At 48.1% G+C, this 22965-nt stretch overlaps 5 protein-coding genes across 5 annotated transcripts; 3 read left to right on the plus strand and 2 right to left on the minus strand.

The window, feature by feature from the left end:
* Window positions 1–1815: 1815 nt before the first annotated feature.
* V2A60_008037 (uncharacterized protein) lies at window positions 1816–4746 on the plus strand (the record flags this gene model as incomplete). Its single annotated transcript, XM_083259314.1, has 3 exons — window positions 1816–2439; window positions 2501–2598; window positions 4638–4746. The coding sequence occupies 3 exons, from the start codon at window positions 1816–1818 to the stop codon at window positions 4744–4746; spliced, it is 831 nt and encodes a 276-aa protein (XP_083115440.1).
* A 3161-nt stretch (window positions 4747–7907) lies between these two features.
* On the plus strand, window positions 7908–10964 carry V2A60_008038 (phosphotransferase family protein; the record flags this gene model as incomplete). Its single annotated transcript, XM_083259315.1, has 3 exons — window positions 7908–8013; window positions 8091–8937; window positions 10250–10964. The coding sequence occupies 3 exons, from the start codon at window positions 7908–7910 to the stop codon at window positions 10962–10964; spliced, it is 1668 nt and encodes a 555-aa protein (XP_083115441.1).
* A 103-nt stretch (window positions 10965–11067) lies between these two features.
* Window positions 11068–11607, minus strand: V2A60_008039 (uncharacterized protein; the record flags this gene model as incomplete). Its single annotated transcript, XM_083259316.1, has 2 exons — window positions 11068–11521; window positions 11576–11607. 2 exons carry the CDS (start codon window positions 11605–11607, stop codon window positions 11068–11070), a joined length of 486 nt encoding a protein of 161 aa, XP_083115442.1.
* Window positions 11608–17021: 5414 nt separating this feature from the next.
* V2A60_008040 (uncharacterized protein) lies at window positions 17022–19303 on the minus strand (the record flags this gene model as incomplete). The annotated part of the gene is made up of 2 exons (XM_083259317.1): window positions 17022–17702; window positions 18860–19303. The coding sequence occupies 2 exons, from the start codon at window positions 19301–19303 to the stop codon at window positions 17022–17024; spliced, it is 1125 nt and encodes a 374-aa protein (XP_083115443.1).
* Window positions 19304–21426: 2123 nt separating this feature from the next.
* Window positions 21427–22965, plus strand: V2A60_008041 (uncharacterized protein; the record flags this gene model as incomplete). Its single annotated transcript, XM_083259318.1, has 3 exons — window positions 21427–21840; window positions 22090–22199; window positions 22248–22965. The coding sequence occupies 3 exons, from the start codon at window positions 21427–21429 to the stop codon at window positions 22963–22965; spliced, it is 1242 nt and encodes a 413-aa protein (XP_083115444.1).

Genomic DNA, 22965 nt, shown 5'->3' on the forward strand with positions numbered 1-22965 from the left:
CCAGTCATGTGACTATCCTCCCTTCTACTGGCAAGAAGCTAAGGCTGCAGATAGCAAACAAATGAATTCGTCGCCCGCCCGCATTTTCCGCAAAACATGTACTGCATAACCTGAAATAACGTGTACACTACTGTTACAGTATCACTTTTGAAGCTAGTAAAAGTTCCACGCACTCAAAATTGGGAGCGGCGGAGTATCTGGTTACCCACTTGCCGCCAACCCATCAAGGCCGCCCCCGCCCACCTGCAAGGCCGTTGTCGCGTTTCTGGCCCACCGGCAAAAGGTGGGTACCACACCAGTTGGTGAAGTATTTTGGTATTTGGGTATTTGGGTATATAGCGGTTCGACAGCCGCCCACCTGCAAGGCCGCCCACCTGTAAGGGTAAGGCCACCTATGAGGTCGCAGGAATGCTGGTAAGTTGTAGCTGGAAATGTTCGCTGATGTTACGTTGAAGGTGAGCTTGAGTATACTAATGTAGATAGATATACGGAGTACTTAATAGCATATACAAGTTAGAGAGATAGAAGAGCATAATAGGATATATTTACTATTCCCTAAGGTATTATAAAGTGAAATCTAATGAAGGGAAAAGATACTTATTTATAGGTTGAGACCTAAGCTAAATTAATATACCCCTAACCTACCACGTAATAAATAGGGGTAATAGGCCAGGTTACAACAAGGTGGCTGGGGCACCCACCTCAATATTATCTGAAGGAAGTGCTTTGTGAAAGGATGGGCTTGTAGACGAGATATTTTCCCGGATGAACCGCGCTTTTCCGGCCGCCTCGGGCCTCACAGACACAATCGAGAATGGCACACATGGGCTGCTCGGAGCGGATCTCAAGATCCTTCCCGGGGGCTGTACTCGACAACCACTCTAGTTCCGACGACCGTGATTTGATGTTACCGCGTAATCAGGCTGTCGGTTGCCGTGCCGAGTCCATTGCCCAGCTCAGAAACGATTTGCTCGTGTGGAGATTTGAGGATCTTCCTTCCGAGGCTCCATGGTTCCTCCGGATCTATATCGACCGGCCCCACTATGCTCCGCGGAGCTTTCACGAAAGCTCCGGCTGAGCTCCATGGAGCCTGCAGTTGATGCTCATATTCGACACATGTCTTTACATATAGCGAAAAGGTTAAACAAAATAAAAACTACTATTTCCAAGACTTTCTTTACAATTATCCTCAGTCGAAAGAAAGGTGCAAACAATCACACTTCTCTGAACATGGGCTCAAACGAGACTCCTGTCGCTTCCAGCGGCTCCGAACACACGTCAGTCAAATACCGTTGCCTACAGAAATTGTGCCCGCAAGACGCAGGCATACTGATGAAGCAATAGCTTCCGAGCATGGCTGACGGTTATGGGGGCCTTTTTTACGTTTTTCTGTAGTGTTGGATTTCTCAATGCATTCGGAGTTTTCCAGGAGTACTACGAATCTCACCAACTAAGTAACCACTCTAGCTTCGACATCTCATGGATCGGTTCCTTTTCTACTTTTGCGCTCTTTTCTGGTGCACCCATTGCCGGCATTTTAGTTGATCGTGTTGGACCGACGGTATGCAAACCCTCCCACGCCACCACCACCTGCAGCACCGACAAAAACAGACAGCTAAAGCAGCTCGACACTAGGTACTTCTCATATTCGGTGGCGTGGCAATGCTCCTGGCCGTCGTTATGACTTCTCTCTGCCGGCAGTATTATCAATTCTTCCTGGCGCAGGCTGTCCTTCTAGGCGCCAGCATGTCTTGCCTCTTCTGTCCAGCGATCGCGACCGTGTCTCGATATTTTCAGAAACACAAAGGGCTAGCCATGGGGGTGACGGTGGGAGGATCCTCCGCTGGGGGTGTGATCTGGCCGATTGTGCTGAACGAGCTCCTCAATAAGGATGGAATGAGCTTTGGCTGGACAATTCGCATCGTCGGGTTCATTATGCTTCCACTTCTCGTTCTCGCCGTCTTGACCGTCACCCCGCCAGCGAAGAACTCGAGCGATGACCACCACCATGGTATGTTGACAGACGAACAACAAAGGATGGAAACAGAGGATGGATGTGGAAGTGAAAAAGTCGTGCAAGTGGAAACCAAGGCGCACAAACAAGGTCTCCTTGCACTGCTGAAGAACACCAACTTCCTGCTGCTCTGCTCGGGGCTCGCCATTTCATACCTGGGCATGTTCAGTCCATTCTTCTATGCAACCTCCTACGCTCGGAGCCTGGGACACTCCGCCAGTTTTGCGTTTTACCTGGTTTCCATTGTCAATGGCGCATCCCTCTTTGGCAGAATTTTGCCCGGTTTTCTGGCAGATCGCTATGGGCACTTCAATCTCTGCGGCGCAGCAGCGCTGCTATCCGGTGCTGTCGCGCTTTGCTGGACCGCAGCAACGAGCTCCGGGGCTCTTGTGGCATGGTGTCTAGCATATGGATTTACTTCCGGTGTACGAATCCTCTCACCTTCTTCAACAATAAGGTCTCGTATTTGCTAACCCTAACCTGCAGGCTATCATGAGTCTGCAGTCCGCTTGTGCAGCTCAACTAGCGCCTCATGAGCTCCACGGCACAGCAGTAGGATTTCTCATGGGTTCAGTTGCTTTGACGTAAGTCTTGATAATTCTCCCTCTACCTGTGATCCTTTTTCAGGCTGTTGCTAAGCCACAACTGTTTCTGAAATCACAGAGCTTTATTCGGTACCCCCATTAGTGGCCAGTTGGTCGGGTCTTATGGGTATCTCGCTTTGTCAATGTTTGCCGGGTCATCTCTTGTTGTTGGAGGCCTTTTGATCTTCGCGGCGCGATTCAAGATGGAGAGGAGGGTTTTTGCACGGCAATGATTCGTTTTCGTGTCACTGATGCAATGACCCTGAGAAGACCTTTATGTCTTTCTGTCTTCGCATGCCGTTATAGGGCTATCGGGATCGCGGCACAAAATAGAGCACAGACTTTTTTCCAAAATATTTACTTCATAGCCAAGCTGGTGCAACCAGATCAAATTGCCCCTCTGTCACGGACGCTGCGGGGCATCTCAATAGGGCCATGAGCTAGTTGGCCATGAATCGGGGATTAGAGCACTAGAGGTACTACAGTCGACCAGAGTACGCATGACTTGAGGCACGGTCGAAGTGAGCCCGGAGTACGAATAGAGGATTCCGCCCGATTGAAAGACAGGAGGCCCTTGCCATGAACAGTAGAGTCATCACTACGAACCATCTGACACATCGCTGCCACCTGTTTATTCTCCTCTTTCGTGCTAGCCACAGTCTCCTGGCACTAACGTGCAATGCCTGCTTACCCTTTAGTCACCCGAACCACATGGTCTAGATGGTAAGAATTCGAGAGAGATTTGGAGACTCGTAACTTGTCTTCAGGCCAATGCCCATTATACTAGCTAATCTCCTGTTAGCTACAGTGCCCAGTGAGAATCAGATTACAGTTTAAGCCACACCTCAAAACCAGTCGCCCCAGTTTCCCTTGTTAGAGAGGAAACCGAGCAGTGCTGCTTTTACCCGAGCCTCAGTGAGCCACCCGCCAAAATACCGTCTAATCTCTCATCTAAGTCTCGGAGCTAGTCTTCAACTAATCCACTACGTCTCGGCTGAGCAAGCTTCGGGGCTAGCAAACAATTGGCAAAGTAGACGAGCGTTTAGAACGCCCTGAACTACTTACTACCCTAACCCCAAACCCAAAACAAAAAAGAAAATGTGGTGCAGATACTGAGCACCTCATGGTCCCTATTTCGCCTATACGTGTGGTTGGACATTATTGTCGAGGTCCCTCCGGTCGCGTCGCCGGGATCACGGAGTACCAGGCGTCTCCGACAGCAACAGTTGCCTCGTCGCTATGCAAGACAAAGGCGCTACCAATAGTGATATGAGAAGCATTATCTATTATCTCTCAGACTGTATCGTTTGTAAAATACGCGGTGGATATCTCCTAACTAATACAATTCCGAGTGTTCCTCCCAAGAGTTTGGGTCACCCACTAGGCGATATTGAGTGATAAAAATACTCTTGGGCTTGGTCCAATCCAGCCTATCCTCCTTCGTACGCACCACTTCTTTCCACATAGTTCTCCTGCTCTTCGGCATATCTGGAACAAAAGGGCCCCATTCGGCAAATCTACCCCCTTCGAACTCCATTCCTCTTAGGTTCAGATCTCGTGCCCATTGCACATCATTGGTTCCATCTAGTTGCAGATTCTCTTCCCCCCATTGCTCAGAGACATCAGTCCCATCCACAGCGTCAACCAGTTCAACCATGCTTCTCCTGTCTAAACAGCTCTGTATGAAGGCGGATAAGGATGGATATGGCAGGCCCCGCTTGCTCCGCACTATAGTAGCGGCCCCGATTTCAAAATGCACGTCAACGGAAGGCACTAGTGTGAAGTAATGATCCACACCCCTGCTCTTGAAGCGGTTATAAGTATGTGCTAAAGACGACTCCCAATAGGGCCACGGTTCAGCCAGGCAGTAGTTTGCTGAGTATGCCTCGGACAGTAGTAACTTTTTGGCGTTGTCCACGGACCCTGTTGGGACGCAGATTTCCCAATCCTATAATGAGAGGTTAGAAGGGATGTGATGTAGAAGGGGTGGCGCCACAGAGAGGATTAAAGGAGGAATCATACTGATCGAACTCTCGCAGCACCATAGAAAATAAGCGCGGAGACTCCCACGAGGCAGCACGGAATGCCGTGCTCCTCAAGGGTCTCTGTGACTTTACGTGTGTCGTCTGTACCATGGCCACCGTTTGAGGCCGTTCGACCGTAAAATGATTCAGAAAAGCTTTTAGCTCCTGCGGATACACGTGGAGGGGGTATGAATTTGCCCTGATTTTTCTGGAAGAAAGACATTCTGGTGATACGAGTGATGGAGTGACTGAGCTTTTGACGAGTTGAACTGGGGTCGGCCATATGGTCCGGCTGGCTGGCACGGTTGCACCATGATTCTGCCCATTCATCGCATCACGTGACTACGTTTCGAGTGGGCGCAGACCACATAGCGCCTGAGCAAAGAGGTCAAAAGCGGCAAGTGGGATTTACATGTGCCACGCACCCACTTCCTCGAAGTGGGTGCTGGAGGGCAAAGTGGCCACTAGGGCAAAGTGGCCACCTTTCGTAACCTTCGATCTTCATAATTAAATAACTTAATTAAGATAAGTATAAAAAATATTAAATTAATTATATCTTATATATACTTAATATATCTCTAGCCTTAATTATTACTAGCTATTAATTTATAGTCTTTCTTCTTATTTTTTTTCTCTTTAGTATACTTAGTTAACTCTTTTCTAAATCTTCTAGAGGATATCCTTATCTCTTTTAATTATTATTTAATAACCTTTTCTAACCTTTAATAGGCTACCTTTTTATAATTAATATTTATATTAATTTTTAACTTATCTCTTCTTTTTTTAATTATCCTTAAAAGTCTTAAGATAACTTAAAAGCTTAGTATATTCTATTATTATAGCTATATTATTATATTTAAGATAGTTAATTTAGTAGTTAAATTCTTTAGTAATATTATTATAAAATATTTTTATTTTTAATTTTTTAATAGAAGTCTTTAAATAATATTAGCTAATATTAAATTAATATAATATTTAAGGAATTTAAAAAGATAAAAAGAAAAGCTTATTATTAATAGCTCTTAGAGATAGTATTAAAGGCCTCTTTTCTTCTATTTCTATAGGATATAATTTATAGATTTATTTAAGAATAATCTTAGGATTATATAGCTAGATTTTTATTTTTTAAAAGATATTTTTAATAGAATTTTCTTTAAATACTTTTTATTATATTTTTATTATAATTAAGAAGAATTCTTTCTTATTAATATTATTAATATTATTATATATAAAATAATTAATAGCTTTTAAATAATAATATTTTATAAATAAAAAAATAATTATATTAAGAAGTTAAAGAAAATATATAAGCTAAAATAAGAAATTAAAAAATAAGATTTTTTTTAAGTTTATAAAGTTAAAGAATTCCTTAGTATAATAGTTTTTATAATTATTAATAATTAAAAGCTTATATTTATTAGATCTTTTATTTTATATATATTTATTAAAGAACCTAAGCTATTCTAGGCTAATTTAATTATTTAAATATCTTATTTTTAATAATATAATTTTAATATTATTTAATAAGCTTAGAATTATATATTAGATAATTAAATAGACTTTACTAATAATTATAATAAATAATACTTTAATAAAGTCCTTATTAGCTAAGATTAACTCTATATAAGTTATAAATTTCTTATTAATAAGTATAATAAACTATAATAAGGCTTTTTTTCTTATAATAATTATAAAAGTATTATTTAATATATCTATTTAAAAGCTTATTTTATCTATATTCTATATAAAATCTAGAGTAATATCAGAGTCGCTGCTGCCGCCTCCGGAATGGTGGCAACCCCAAACAGGCAACGCGCGCCACGCCGCTTTGTCCGCCCACCCCTGCTCGCGGCCCGTACCCCACCGCGTCATGCCCGCCAAAGTATAAAGACCACGGCCTCCCCCGTCCGCTGCATCAAGTACATTTGACTTCTTCTCTCCTCAACCCGCCGCCGCAATGGGTTTCCTCTCGGTGCCTGAGCGCCTTGCGGTGCTGCCCCTTTTCACCCGCCGCCTTGACCCGCCTCTGCCTGCGGAATCCTACGCAGTTGGATAAGCCTGGGCGGCGGGCAGCCTTTCATGACCGTCGTCGTTGCTTCGTGCCAACGGCTCTGCCCTCGCTTCTTGCCCAATTCCAGGGTCACGGCCGCCCTGCTCTCTGGAGCAGAGACTGCCTAGTGTATGTTTTACTCTACGCCCGAAACTCCAAATCTGCTGTTGACCAATCGCTAACGTTTTCTGACTGGCAGGCATCTCTAGACCTCGTCGTCGGATTCCTCGCGGTGCTTCGTTGTGTGTGGTTTTCCGCGACATTCTCTTGGCCAATTACAAAAATGCCTCACGCAAGCTTGGTTTGCCGAAATTGCACCGGCTGTCACGGCTCCGTGGGCTGAATTTCTGGACCGCGTGACGGGACCGATCAGCCTTGACACGTCACCGGAGTGGGCACGAAGAAGGTCTCGACCGCTCGATGGTTCGGGTGTACTTCCTGAAGAGGGCATATGTGCGTTGTGGCTTTCCTGCTAGTCGCGAAATGACGGCGTCGCCGAGCTTGGCACCCAGCATTGGGTCATTCTGCGGCATAGCCAACCGCGGTTTCCAGAGCAGTCCGCTATGTGACCGGCACCTCTAGCTGCTGTACGCAATTAGACTGGCCGACTCGACAACTGCGAAAAGCGACGTGTCACCGACTTTCTGAGCTATAATTTCCAGCATATAGACGGGCCGTGCAGATACGACAGCACAAAGTACGGTTTGGGGGACTCGGCACTTACATGATTGGTGCGGAGCTGGACCTGCGACCAGGCTATGCTGAGCTTGCTACGTTTCTTTTGCTGCGAAGAGGTCGCCACTGCTGCCCTGCATGGGATGGGACGCATTCTTCCGAACTTTGGAGCTGTCGGCGCCGGGTCGGCCAGCGAGGTCCGAACAAAGAGCTGACTCCTGTCTCCTTAAAGGCCTTGCAAGCCCGAGCGGTTTGGCGCAGTCGAAGCCGAAGTCAATCTTTTCTGGTAAGCCCGGAGTTCTTTTTTCGCAGGTAAGCACTGCAGTAGCAGAATGACGACCAGTTCTACCCACGACCAGCACGTCCCTTTGACTGCCACAGCGGCATGCCAAGCGTGCGACATCGCGCCTACGGCATGCTCAGACCTTGTAGAGCACGAAGACGGATTACCTGCTCCAGCTCTGACATCTTCGTATCCGCCCCAAGTTCCTGCGTTTGGAGCGGCAGGCGGGAGTCAAAATGAGGCAATACTTATTCCCACTGATTCGGAGTCGGAGTCAATGTCAGAGTCGGACGGCGAAACAGACGAAGACGTTCCATCTCTCAAGAAAATCAATGAACGTATCAACGAGGAGACTACAACACCGCCTATCAGTACCTCGCCAGGTGAGTCAGCATCTGAGCCCTTGTCAACTGTCGCGCAGGGGAAGCAAAACGAATGTCAAAACTAATGCTCGTGGCAGCATCAACGATGACAACCGTCCTTAATACGCCTCAAGCCCTTCCATTAGGTGCTGAAGTGGATGACCACTTGAGTGCACCTGTACAGCGCTCACCTTCCCCTACCTTTGTCACCACCTCGGTCCCGCCAGGGCAAGGGCCTGGAGATGGGTTAGACCCCAGTCGGCGCTCACCAGGTTCATCCACCGAGATTGCTGAACAGGACCATGGGCAGACAGAGGACGCCAGTGAGCCACTGTCCAGTCAAGGCGACAGTCGTGAGCCTGGCGGCACTGCCGAGCTGCCGCGACGGACTCGGCCACATGGGAGTGCCAGTCAGAACGCCTCAACTTCAACAATCGACGGCGACGGCAAGACCGCCGAGGATGGCGATTGGGACAGCAGCAGCGACGACAGCGACGTCGGGAATGACGGCGATGACGATGACTACAACGATGACGGAAGCTGCAGCGATACCGATGGCGAGGACTGTAGCCGCAGCAAAAAGCGCGGGCCGGACCGCTCGTCGTCGGCGACCAGATCTGACAGTGGCCATGCTGACGACTCTTCCAATGACTACACAGCGAAGAGCTCTCCTAGACTACACAAACGCCTGAAAGTCGCCCATGACAGAGAAGACAGGACGCCTGTCCGTCGCCAGAACTCTATGCCTCGCTCTGGAGGACGCATGTCGCGATCACCTAGACACCGCCAGACGGCCAGCATGCTTAGCCCACCGGCCTCGACCAGCCTGTCCGACTCTGAGAGCAGTAGGGGTTCAGATCACAGTAAAGCATCGGCAGCATCCTTCGGCGAGTGGCAGTTGCAAAATGCCGCATTAAAATGCGTGACCATTGATGGGTTCACCACGTATCAACTGGAGTTTCAACGAGCACAGGCGCATTCTTGCGGTGGACGGCGAGAGACGCGACCGCAAAAACCAGTCAAGAGCAAGAATAGAGGTCGAAAGCAAAGAGATGAGACGAAAGGCCGGCGATGTGGTCTCTGCAGTCAGCCTGGCCATAATGCGCGAACTTGTCAGAATATTATGGGGACAGCCGATGAAGAGGTTAATAGCTAGCATTGATCAAGCTCTCGCTGAGGGCTACTCCCCGTAGTTGCTGGCGTCCAACTGCGCCGTATATCGAGATCCGTGAAGGAGAATTCGCACTGGCTTCTAGAGCCCCTAGCTTCGATCTCGTCTATATTCTCGCAGCCGTCCGTCAGTTTCCGCACCTTAGTGATGCAGAGCCAAGAGTGGAGAAGGGGAGAGGCACCATTTCCCTCTGGACTAGTTTGGTGTCAGCATGCGAGGATGAAATTGTCGAGCGTTATGCCACAGCCAAGACGCGGTGTCACTTTAATAAAATCGCAGCCTTTATCCATTTTATATACTTTACTCTATAAATTTCATCCAAAGTTTATTTACCTCGCTTTTGCAAAACTCGTAGCTTTACTATCCTCATCCAGGTAGCTACCCTGTCAAGACAGCGTCCCTACCTGGAGCGGCATCGGACCAAAAAAACGCAGCGCCTCACTCATCGTGTCTCTTTTTTGTCAGCTTGCCAAGTTCCTCGGCCTGCAAACCGCTACCCTCGATGAGAACATCGCAAGGTTTGGCAAAAAGGCGACGTATACTGGAATAACGTAATTCCGAAACTTGCTCGACGAGTTCTCGATTCCGGTCCGACTTGAGAGCCGCTGGGGAAGACCATCTACAACTATTTGATACGAAGTTGCCTGATGTCCTTGCCAAGCTCGCAATTATGGAAGAAGCTCCTAAGAGATAAAGGCTAGCCTTAATTACTACGTCGGTTTATTACCGTTGCCTACCCTGCACTTATTATGACCTAAGGATGCCGAGGCCGCCCTTTTAACGCACATATAAAACTAAAGGCCCACGTTGTGATACTCCCTACCCCTAGATCTCGCTTCCCACCCTTCTTCATCTACACTAACAGATTCTACCACCCTTAACACATACTCGCACTTCTATTCATTATTACAAGGCTTCACATACTCGCAACTGTCACACCGCTTTCATCTTACCTACGCAATTCCCTAGACATGGGTATAACCGAATCGCTTACCGTCCCGTACGATGCGGTGCTCTACGCCGAAGGCAGTGATTAGTATCGTGACTGGGAGGCTAGCCTTGAGGAAGGGTATATGCATGCTCTAGAAGAGTTGTCACCACTCATATCACCGGTCGCGGCCCTACGAGATTTGTTGAAGGTGGGACTCGCGAAGGCTCCTATAACAGGGTGGTCCGCTTCAGCTTTGGTCTGGGCAGCAGCGACGTCGCCCTTAAGTTTCCTAAACCTGGACACTCAGCCGGAACCCTCGCTGCAGAGAAAATCACAAATGAAGCCGCTTGGCTCAAACTCTTGAAGGAAAATACGACTATTCCGGTCCCCGGTGTGTACAGTTGTGGCACACAGCCCGGTCACCTTTCGCCTCTCAAGCTCCCCTACATCTTGATGGACTGGGTACCGGGCGATAACCTCCGCGATTTCCTGGCGGGCGCACCTCCGAAAGAGCTACTATCGACTACCTGTCAGCAAATCGCTTCTTTCTATCTTGAACTCTATCGCATGACGTTTGACAGCATTGGGTCGGTCGCTAGGGAGGAAACGACGGGACAGTGGAGCATGCGCCGCCCCCTCACCATCGACACGCACCAGCTCGTTCTTGGGGTCTCGCACTTCCCGACTAATGACTGGCCTACTGGGAAGTTCACAAACGATAAAGACTATCTCGAATTTATTTGGAATCAGCAGTCAAAACAATTCTGGAACTTGCGCAACCTGAACGCCGCGCGCGAGCAGGGGGCAGAGGGTCATAATTCTGGTCAACCCCTCAGCTCTGAGGACATTGCACGCCTCCGTTTCGAGTAGCATAAATAGACTTCCATTCCACATCTTTGATTCTATCAATGCGAAAGGCGGAAACATGTGTTTTTCAGCAATACGTAACGGAAAGGCGGGCGGGCAAGCGCTGCTATATCTCAGTGATGGTGTTGTTGAATGCTTCTTTCATACGCGACTCGAATCCGCTAATCTGTTCTCCTCTCGCTTCAATGATTTCATCAGCCTCGTCATAAAGCTGTAATGTCTCAGAAGACCTTTCAATGAGCTTCTGCATGGATTTGCCAGAGCCCGGTAGTCGTTGCTCTAGAAACTGAAGAGGCTCGAGGGCGGCATGCCTCCAGAAGCGATCTGGTAGAGAGTACTTGGTGGCGATCCTCCCAGGGCCCTTGCCAGTGTCCGAATCCTGTGTCTTACGGAAATTCTGGTAAGCTTCGCGCCAGGCAGCATGCCGGCAGAAAAGGTTATGCACGCGCTTATCAAAGTCTGCGTATTCTTCGCCGTTGAGTTGTAGAGAGCTGTTCAAACAAAGCGCCATGACTTCCAACTCTTCGGCATGCAGGATTTCATACTCCCGTTGGACGATCCTGGTAGAGGCAATTAAGTTAGTGGTGGGATAACGAAATGTGAGGGGTACGGACTTATGCGCTTGCGGAGATACTTCATCAGCCATTTCTGCTGAAGAGCTATCCTTTCCTAATCTACTCGAGTTATTAGAAACGCTTCGTTGTTATATTGGCTTCTCTTACTCGCTTGCTTGTGGGTTCAGTGTGTAAGCTCAGAGGGACGATCGAAAGAGGGAATTTGAGCGTAAGATCTTTATAATTGTCGTTCATAGAAGTGGGCAATGTCAAACTTATATTTGTTTTGCGTAGGTAGTCTATTTATGTTGTTTACGTATGCCGCTGCTTTATTGAATGCCGATCTTCCTACCCTGCGAAATCCCTGCCCATTGCCTAATTTTCTTCCGCGGCACAGGTCAGTGACATAGATGTAGCGACATACTAGGCCTACATTAACCAACGTGTGTAGTGTGACACGGTGGCAGCGTTTCTTGGTCGACCCTCCAATAAGGCTTTGCTAAAAGCAGCAGGCCACATGAGCAGAGATCATCTTCTTTCGTAGTATCTAAAGAATATTGGGCAACGCTCTGTGCAATGCCCAGCTCCGTAATGCGTAGAGAAAAAAGCCATGTTCCACACACTGCCGGCTTTCCAACGTCATTTGGCTGAGCGTCATGACTATGATAATTTTAAGAGATACAAAGGTCAATCTGATTGCAATATGAATGTCTTATCGCCGCGACTCGTCAATATGGGTAGTAACAAATGTGAATCTATGAGCATATAGCGGTATATTTATTAAATATATGGTGGGATATTCATGTTAGTTTATTTAATTTTGCCTCGGAATAAACAATTGACTACGGGGCGCACTGAGTGCTCGGCGGTTGTTGCCCATGCAAGAGTTTGTAGCTTCAGCGGCTTGGACTGGCAATGCTAGTAGGTTCGGGTACTATGTCACTAGTATCATTCTTCTCCAAAATTTTGAAAACAGTTGTTGTGGCCCAGTAGGTACTTATCATGACTATGTCCAAAGCCGTGGATAGCACTTGACTGGAAGAGGACGTAGCGTAATACCATTGCGATCGCTCGGGCTCACTGCTTTTAGTTGTCGTTTTGGTCGAAGTAGGAGTGTCTAAGACGATTGTGTAGGCAGTTCTATGAATGTGAGAAGTCTGCATACCTTTTCGCCTCTATAAATGTGCGTTTACCTTATGCTACCGACCAGGTCCCAGTTATGGGACAAATCATTACAGTGTTTATGACAATAGCCGTCATAACTTCCTTATGCTCAGGAGTGGCGAAAGTGAGGGGGAGAATATAGGGAGTAGCGTAAAGAAAAAACGACACAACACGTATAGCTCGGTTTATAAGTCTAATGCTTCCCTGCCCCATAAATGTAACAAAAAACAACTTGGATAAGCTATAAACATATTAACCGCTGTCGTAATATTAGGGAGCATCGTCATATAAGTCTTTTCTATATAATATATCTATGGCGTCCTCGTACCTTAGCCTTCTCCCATATCCACTTAAAAGCCAAAAAAGAGAATCTATCTGGTTGTAGATAGCGCTTCTCGCTTGGAGAAAATCCATACTGGATTTCCTCTAGGTCCTTGAACTCGTGGATATTTGGCTCCTCTGCGAACACGTTGTCACGACACGTCCCTTCTTCCAGAGTCGCCAATTTTAAGTTGGCCCCACGACCAAGATTGTATACAGGCATCCAAGAGGTAGCCTTTTTCTATGATTCGAACGATGATAGGTTATATGGATGAGAATAAGACCTCACTGGTTATTATGATAGGGGAGCGGAGGGCGTGTTAGCAGTTATTGCACTCCACAAGGCATAGCGCCATAATTCAGACCGTGGATAACATGGCTAAGGATCGTTAGGGATGGATGTACTTGGATGGAGGTGGCCTACCGTGCAGCAAAGGATTCTGAGCTAATAGTAGAAGCTTCTCTCTGCATACCGTCAACCAACCGACGTGTCGTAGTATCGTAATCAGCCGCAACGCGGCTGTGTCTGAAAGGTACGAAAATTGGCAGTACCCGGCCCTCAATGTCAGATCGGAAAGGTGCAGTCGGAATATAATCGGTAGATAAAGTCACTGAACTGAAAGTCGCGTCTCTAAGACACTGGCTCATACATTCGGCGCAAAATCTCGCTTTTTGGCTCATGCTAGCGCTGACTTTGCAGAAGTTGTGGAAGGCGTGCCACGAGGAGGCATTGTGAGCGGCGGCGCGGACTTCTGTCTCACTATGCTCGATAAAGCAGAAGGGTTGAAGAATTCGTTTTAGGTTGCCGTAGAAGGAATGGAGATTTTGAATGCGCCCGTTGATATCGATGATAAATATATAGTCAAAGTACGCCATCTCAAATGTTGGAAATGGCTCGAGGGTATCTGTTCGGAGGGAACAATTATCAGGAATAGAAGTATCAAAATTATCGATAGTGTCGATTCCAATAACTTGAGCAGAGCTGTAGCGTTCAGCGAGGTCACTGCGTACTATTAGCTAGAGAATGTATTTTCTTAATGTATAACGCACATTGCGAACTTTCCTATCCCAGCTCCGATTACTAGGATTTGACGAGGCTGCTTATTTGTATATAACTTAAGCGCCTTAAATAGGCTAGGGCTTGCAGAAGAAATCGCTTCATAGCTTACGAATGTAAGTATTCTTCTCTCTAAAAGTTAATATAACACTTACTAGTCACGTAATGCACCCAGGTAGACCTCGTCAGTAACACTACATGCCTTGTATTAGCCTGGATTATGGTGGTGGAGAAGGGACTTACCCCCAGGTAGAGCCCCGGAGCCTGCTTAATTTTCTATTCTTCCACTCCTCAGTCTCAATCAACTCAGGCCTCTTCCCAGAGGCAGGCGTTACCTGAGCGTGAGAATCGCGCTCAAGCCCATCTTGCTGCCTCGCATTGCTGAAGTTCATAGTAGAAAAAATAGGAAGAGCTTTTGGTAGGTAGGCACAGTAAAAGCTTATAAGTCATAGAGGGCGGGGTTATAAATAGATCAAGAACCATCGTCAAGCCATGGCCAAGCATACAGCGAGCGACCGACGTTTTTTTACCGCTACAGAGATGGGAAAGAACCCCTGCTCCGGGCCACGACAATAGTTGTGGATTACATAGTGTGGTCTTAGCACATATAACAAGGGAGTAGATGGGAGGCAAGTAAGCTTCTTCACGCTTAATGGTCCCAGTACTTTAGCACTCTACGCTGCCCTCACTCTACTGTCAAGTCTTTACACCCCCTTCACACCACTATCCCAGCTCCGCGGCAAGACTACGGATAGCTCCGCAACAGTCATATGAACGCGGCTTTCCAGGCTGGCTTTTAATCAGAGGGACGAGGGGGACGAGGGGGACGAGAGGGACGAGAGTCCTGGCAAGCCCTGCACCGGCCGAAGCCACTCTGTCTTGTTTCCTCGATTGAGGCTCACCCAGACCAGCGAAAGACCGAGGTGTCTGGCCTCACCCGATGTCATTCAGCCATACTAGTTGGCTTACAAGCCAAGCTAACCCCGGAATGAGTGGTTGCGACACTGGTCGCATCTGATTAACGCTTCCCACCTAACGCTCGGCCGTGAGATTTTAAAGTGGCTGTAACCAGCGTAGGTTGTCACGCTTCTAGAGCACTATTCATACTAACGGTTTGTGGTATTTGCAACGAATATTTTCTAGTCTGCGCCTAACTGCCCAAGATCCCAGAGAACACATAGCTGTGCCAACTATCTAGCTATCTAACTTCGTGTCTGTCGGTTGAAGGGGTTTCGGAAGCGCGCCGAATTACATGTCTCCGAATGCCAAATATCCAACCGACTAGCATTAATCGATAGCCTCTCCAAACGCGGCAAGAATAGGGTCATAAAGCCGATCTAGATCTCCTGCAGGTGTTCCAATCATCATCCTCTCATCCTTATTAAGTGGAAAGAGAAGCTTCCTAATGCGCAAGTATAACAGTTTAATTATGTCAAATGACTCCAGAAACTCGTTCATAATGCGCTCGAGGCTATTCACCGTCATATGGCCTTCCTTGGCGTTGGCAATATCCTTAAAGCTTCCGATCTCCTATTTGCGCAAAAGGCTTTCTTCTGGCGCTATTTCGCCCTCTTTGCGGAAACGTTTCACTTTATCCCATGCGTAGCGTGCGCATATCCATAGGAGAACGTAGAAAAAGGATTCTAGGTCATGGCGATAGGTGTAATCTACGCCACGGAGTACCTTAATCGCCATGAACTTCCTAGTACCTGTCCGATAGCGTGCACCGCTAGGACCACTATCCCGTTCCTTGGTAAGATTAAGGTCAATGAGCATTCCCTCGAAATCGTCGGCCTTCCTAGGACTTGGTATGATAATATTATTTGACGAAATATCGCGATGTAGTATCCCACCCTTTAGGTATAGGGATCGATGCGCTCTAATGGCGCCATGGAGTGCTTGGAGTAGCTCTCGGATGGTGCTAAAGTCGCTAAGAACATGTCCCGCAGGGGAAATGACAAGGCAGGATAGAATGCGGTTTTCGTATGGGTCCTCTTAGTTTGGGGTATATATGCTCGACTTCGCTTCGCCGCTCGCTTCGTCGTTTGCTTCGCTCGATTGATCGTACGCTTGCCTTAGTGTAGACTTTTAACTATTGGACCACCGCGTCGTGCGAGGACGAGGATTATTATCTAAGGACTTGCGTTTTTAGCTAGAGCCGCTGCTCCCCGAGCCCTGTAGGCGATTATACCTGCCTGATTGGTCGTGGGGTATCGCTCGAAAGGTATGCTGTGGGCTGCTGGAAAAGTCTAGGCGCGCTCGTAGCGCAGTAATGCTAGTAATCTCGCGATGCCCTACCAGTGTAGCAACGCCTTCCACGCCCTTCTCCTATGCCAGCTTCAGATACTCGACTTCGGACGGTTGGCGCTTATCCGAACGCCAAGAAAACTTGGCTATGCCCTACCTCGTCGAAAAGCAGGTTATTCCCCTGCACACAACGGCCCGTTGCCTAACAAGCAGCCTGTTCAGTTCCACACGTTTGTCGCCGTTGCCATCTTCCACTATGATGTAACGATGGCCGTTTTTTAACTCGATAGACATATCCAACCCCATCGCCTCTTCTTCCATGGTGGCATATGCGACAAGAGCACGCGCCACCTTCTCCAGTTCGTCATAAATATTAAACTCGCCTGAGCTATAGGCGCCAGAGCGATCGTAAATCCACAGCTCTATTGTCGTAGCCTTGATGGTGAACGCGTGCACAAACTGACGCATCGGTTAGTTAGCAAAGATGCTTCGAACATGTCGTGTGAGTTATAACATACATGCTTTGAAGTCGGCGGTGGCAAAGGACCGCTTGTGCTCCCTGGCAACCAGGACGTGTTTATATTCAAGTCGGCCCTTCGTTCGTTTCGGCTTCTATAAGAAGATATCCATCTGCCCCCTGCGCTCCTTGAACTCGGTCGCGCTTTTATTGGTATGTAGAGTATATTGCGCCCCGGCTAAGGCTTTCTCCTCCAGCCCCTACAGCCATTTCCATATAGCTGCTTCCCAAGGGTCAGCCGGGAAGTCCTTCCATTTTGCTCCGTCGTGATTTGCCAGGATTAACTCGAGCATTTTTTTCTGAGCCTTGGTCCATTTTGTTATGTCGAAGTGCTTCTCGAAGAACCCGGGCACTCCCCTGTGGGTGCAGTCCCTTATTTCGTGGAACAACTCGCGCTCAACGATGTCGCGCGTTTCGCTGTCTTCGAGCCGGCTGGAGCTTGTTTTGACTGGCGTTCCGTGGCCCGTAGGAATGATGCTCGGTGGCGGAGGTGTCGACGGGTTGACGGCGTCAATGAGGTTGATGACGGCGTCCCAGACGTCGGTGTCGGGAGAGTCTGCAGCGACGGCGTCGATAAGCGGGCGGAAATGATCGAACCTGAATGAACCTCCTCGGACATTTTGCTGTATAGGGAAAAGCTTCACCGCCACATTACTACTACCGTCGCGAGAGGGAAGGTTGTATGCAGCAGGAGTGGCAACTAAAAGACCCAATAGGAGGGCGATGTCAGTGCGCCAGGCTTCATTGGATCCTTCCAAACGGCCTAGTTTTGCGGTAAAATCGGAAATCGAGTCATTAAGCGCATGCTTCGCGATAATTTCGAGCTGCTCCTCGGTCAGCGTCATTTCGAGGCGTGTGGTGGTGTTCGCGGTCGCGTATGACTTTGGGGAATAAAGATGAGTGGCGCGGCAGGTCACGTGTGCTCTACTGGGGCGAGGGCGCTCACGGGTCAGTGTTGCGATGGCAGATAGTGAGAGAGAAAAGGAGAGGAAGCTGAGCTTGAGGGGTACGGCGACTTTATAACTTTGTGCACTCCCTCCTGAAGCAGGTTATGCGTCACGGGAGCGAGCTTCGATGTCATGATGGGACCCTAATCAGGCGGCCATCGGATATAGGCAGACCAGCCCAACCAATTGCGAGAAGCGGGATACAGGGCTAGCAGAAATGGGCGATCACATTTCATTTCGATGGAGGCTTAATTAAGTGATTTAGCTGCAGGAGACTGTTCAAGACTGTTCGTTTGAGACCCTTGCTGTAAGTAGTCTTGGGGCCGGAGGCCGGACGCGATGCTAGGTCTACTGCTACCAGGAGACGAGGGATGGACCAGTGGACCTGCATTTGAAGGTGGCTAACGCTGGGCGTGTTGCTCTATACCATTGGGGGTAGGCGCCCTTCCCTCCTTTCTAGCGACGCGACTCGGCCACGGCACGGCCCGTGACGGCCAGAATCCCCGGGAAAGGACCTTCTGGAGGCGCCGACGCTGCGCTGGCTCCACCGCCCTTTTTCATTGCCTAACTTGGTGTGGCTGGTGCGGTAACGTTTCCTGCATCGCCGGAACGATCGCTCATTACTTACACGTAGTGCTGCCTGGCAAGGCCTCCGTCACACAAGAATACCGGGCCCTGTGTTTTACGACGATCTCGGCGCAAAGAAATCCCTCTGCCTACTGGCGACGGAAAGGGAGCAGCATGACCAGTAAACATATTCTCTTGCAATAATAATTTTCAGCAACCAAATAAAGGCATAGTAGTTAAACAAGGAATAAAAATTTAATTAATACGAAGGAAAGACATAGAAAAAGATAGCTTAGGAACTAATAGGCTTATGAAGATTAAGTGCGGCTAAAAATGATAAGACCTTGCCCAGGGCCTTGACAGTTGTGATTTATGTAGTTCGCCAAAGTCGCCTCATGCCATTCCAAATTTCTGACATACACCGCTAATTCAGTGAGCATAAGGTTGCAATACACCGGTGCCTTATTTTCTTATTAGTAGGCTTGTGTGTGGTTTTGGGGTCTGTCTGTGTCACGCTGACTCACAGTTAGATCGGTCTCTAACCTCTGCGCAATGCCTGCCTTGAAAACAGCAGCCAGTGTGCTTAGACACAAGCAGTCTTGATATGGGTCTTCAAATGGGATTCTAGGAAGTAGGAATCCAGCAAGAAAGGCACAAACTGTAATTCTCTCCGAAGCCCCTCCGACTGCCAGGTCTTCTATAAGTTCAATGCCTTTAAAGCAGGGAAGCTCCTGAGCAACCTTGAGCAAGTACTCGCACATTTGTAGCGCATGTGTTGCCTCTTTAAGTCTGAACTCCAGAAGTGGCAAATCCTTAGCGGGCAGTTCTTCAGGGTGCACTTTCCCGGTGGAAGGCTCTTTGGATGGGGTCCGGTTAACACACTCGAGAATGGCGTAGTGGCCGCCCTCAGGCAAGCTAGTCGCGGAACGGCCGGCAAAATAGGCGTGTCGGATGGTCTCTGGATCCATGGTGCTTTGTCGTCTGACAGAGAGAGTCTCTTTAGAGGGGGACCTCTCCTCTACTTATAAGTCGTGATCCACTGATTGATCATTGACGACTCAAAGCCATCAACCACTATCCATGTAACTGTGACAATATTGCTTCTAGGGCCACAGATATTATGCGCCGGACAAGGTCGTCGACTTCAAGCCACTAGCATCCCTCCAGACTGCAGTGCTGATCCCACACTGAAAAGCAATATTATGGCCGATCTAGCCTAGAAATTGACTGGAAAACAGCAGGGTGGCTATCATACATGCCAAGGTTACTACTCTAGCGGACTGGGTTTGCAGACCTTGCCGCTTCATGCGACTCTCTGATGAGGCTGGTTGGTGTTAAATGCGTACTATCAGAAGTTTTAATAAAGAGATTACCTTTTCATTTCAAAATTAAGAAGTAAATGCTCCCCACAGAGACGCAACGGGCAGTCAGTGCACATGGCTATGGCAAGCTCATTCACCTTAATAGCCCGGGTGTTTATAGTACACTCTGTGCAAAGATCGCCCGTATACTTCTTTACTATAGGGTGACTTGTGTGCATAATTGAGTAGAATTGAAAAATAAATGTAATGTATATTCTGAAAGCGAGTTTAACGAGATACAAAGATTATATGTTGAGTATATATCTCGAAATTAGGGGAACTGAGATCTTTAAATTATCTCTGCCAGCGTCAAGCTATCCGGGCGTGGCTCGCATCTCTCGCTCTTCCCAGGTTCCCCCAGGCGCTCCTCTGCCATCAGGCTTTCAAGACCCTCAAGATCGACCTCTTCACTTACGCGCCCGACCATCAAGTCCTCGCGAGACTGCCCCTGTTTCGGGGAGCGCCTACCCTGCCGAGGAGCTTGACTCGCCTCCTTGGCCTTTGCTCGTAACCAGTGTGCAGATACTAGCTCCATGACCTGGATGAGATAGACGACACAAAGACCAATCAATGACTGAGAGAAGTACTGTACATGCTGCAGGGTGGGTAGATTTTCAGCAGGCACAATAGCAGCCGCCAGCCCTAGCCCAAGGCCCACCAGTGCAGGCAGTGTCAAGTAGACCCAGTGCCGTCGGAGACAAAGATAATTGGGAGCCGTATCGTGACAAGTACCTATTAATGTTAAAGCCCCGCATAAGAGCGGAATAAAGACCCAAAGCCACTGCCTCTGCGTGATAATAAAGCACCAAAGTCCTGCGGCTAGAACAGCGGTGGTGAGAAGGCCTACAATTATAGTCAGGAACTTCCAATTACCGTCGAAACGAGATGTAGAAAGCCAAAAATAAGACTGATTCTATCATTAGTATTTGTCTAGATCAATGTTTAGCAGGCCTTACAATTTCCGCCCCTAGAGAAAGCCCATTAATGAGTTCCCAGGTGCGGAATAACACATGTGAGGGCAAATGTGTGTGTGGTTTCTGACGTGTGATAAAAAATGCCGAAATGAATGGAGCCGATATAACGGGATGAATAATAACGCCGACTCTGAGGAGAAGAAGTCTAGCTCTCGAAAATGGCTCGGGATTATAGCAAGCGCAAACGAGGCAGAGGACGAGGTATGCCTCTTCGAGGCCGAGCACAGTAAAAGCACAGCCGTACTCGAGCACACTGATGGGCTGCATTATGAAGAGCGGTGTGCTTTTGCATTTGATTTTCTGCCATCCACATGGACACCTTTATAATTATGTATCTCCACGATTTATGGTCATCCGTTGGCGGACTGAAGCCACTTTCTTTCCTCAGGACGTGATTTATCGTTTATCCTATCTCGAGTTCGAGACATGTCCCGAAAGTGTACTGCGAAAGAGATTGCATGGCGCAAGTGCGTGCTGTGACGATTGCCAGACAAGAAGGAAAAGCAATGGCTAGCAGATTCACTGGGCTAACATGATACGAGATTGTTGCAACACAATGTGGTAACCCGCACTGCGCTAGCCAAAAATTCAGTAAAGTCCGGTGCGCGCACCAGACTTTTTCGTTCTTTTGGCTAGCGTGTGCACTAGTGGCGTTCTTAGCGCGTTCTCACCCCGCAGTCCTCCTGATCCCAGCTGAACTTACAAGAAGCTTCTCATTCTTACGCCTGCACATTATTCTCCCTTTATTTATACACGATGGTGATACGTAAAGCAAAGACGAATCTACGACACCGGGAGAAGCCCCTCAAGGCGAAGAATCTGACGATTCGGGAGCTTCGGCTGTTATTACTGCCCTATGAAGACAACGAAACAGCGGATGTGGTTCTTCAAAACAAAGAGAATCACCAAATCCTCGAAACATGGTACCAGTCGCTCCACCTCAAGTTTAGGCAGCGAGGCATCAAACCAGCCGTCAATAACGCTGCGATAATCAAGTCAATCAAAAGCTCCCAGTTGAAGGTAGACGAGTCGGTTTTTGTTCGTCTTTGCCTATGGGAAGCTGATCCAAGGACCTTTTGGTGGCCAGAGCCGGACATGTTTCCCGTCGAGCACGGGTCATTTAGCTCGATCAACGCATTCCGCAAATTCTTCACCAACTCCGCGATTCACGTTCACAAGCAGCTTTCTTCTTATCAGGTCTTATGGAGGTTCACGACAGCTGCTCTATACTTGCATTTCCGACGCTGGAAGCCTAAATTATGTTACATTAAGCCAGACCATGTCCGGGACTTTCTACTTTATTTGGGATGTGATGCTACTGAAAACGCAACTACAACTTGTTTTTCTATCATCAAAGCTGGGCAACGCCGAATCTCGTTCTGTCATCAACTAGCGACTCACAACACCCCTGAAACACAGCCCAATGACCAACGACGCAACAACGACAGAACCAGCCTGGTCGCAGATGGGGATGAACGATTCAGAAGCGCGCTGGGGATATTCTTCTATGGTGTCATACCAGATTCTACGTATGTATTTATATGTCAGATCTGAACATATGCTAATACTTATCATAGATGGGACACAGATCGCGGCCTTGTCCAGAAAGAGAGCGATACCCTTATACAACACCTCCATTCTATCAAAATCATGACGCCTCCGAAGGAATATGACACTTTCGCCCTAGCAAAGAAGTTGCTAGACTTTCAGAACGTAATGTTCTGGCCCGAGGAAGGTGAAAACCGACTCTCTTACGAACGCTGTCAAACGCAAATGACTGCTACGGAAGCACCATTAGGTTCTCTCACGCAGAAGCAACCTGTTTGCAATTTGCCTCGTGTTAACAGCTTTCCCTATTCTGCCTATACACCATATCAGCCAGATCACAACAATAACACCTTGAGCCCCTTCGCCGGTTTGGACGTTGACGTCAGCGCTCAGGTCATGGACGGTACATCGTATCAGCCAGACCCTACTAACAACAACTCGAACCCCTTCGCCGGTTTGGACGTTGACGTCAGCGCTCAGGTCATGGACGGTACATCGTATCAGCCAGGCCCTACTAACAACAACTCGAACCCCTTCGCCGGTTTGGACGTTGACGTCAGCGCTCAGGTCATGGACGGTACATCGTATCAGCCAGACCCTACTAACAACAACTCGAACCCCTTCGCCGGTTTGGACGTTGACGTCAGCGCTCAGGTCATGGACGGTACGCCGTATCAGCCAGACCCTACTAACAACAACTCGAACTCTTTCAGTGGCCTATTTCTTGAAGGTTATAATGGAGCGTAA

The sequence above is a fragment of the Cordyceps javanica genome, chromosome 5 (assembly GCF_051103115.1).
Source record: "Cordyceps javanica chromosome 5, complete sequence".
Lineage (NCBI taxonomy): Eukaryota > Fungi > Ascomycota > Sordariomycetes > Hypocreales > Cordycipitaceae > Cordyceps > Cordyceps javanica.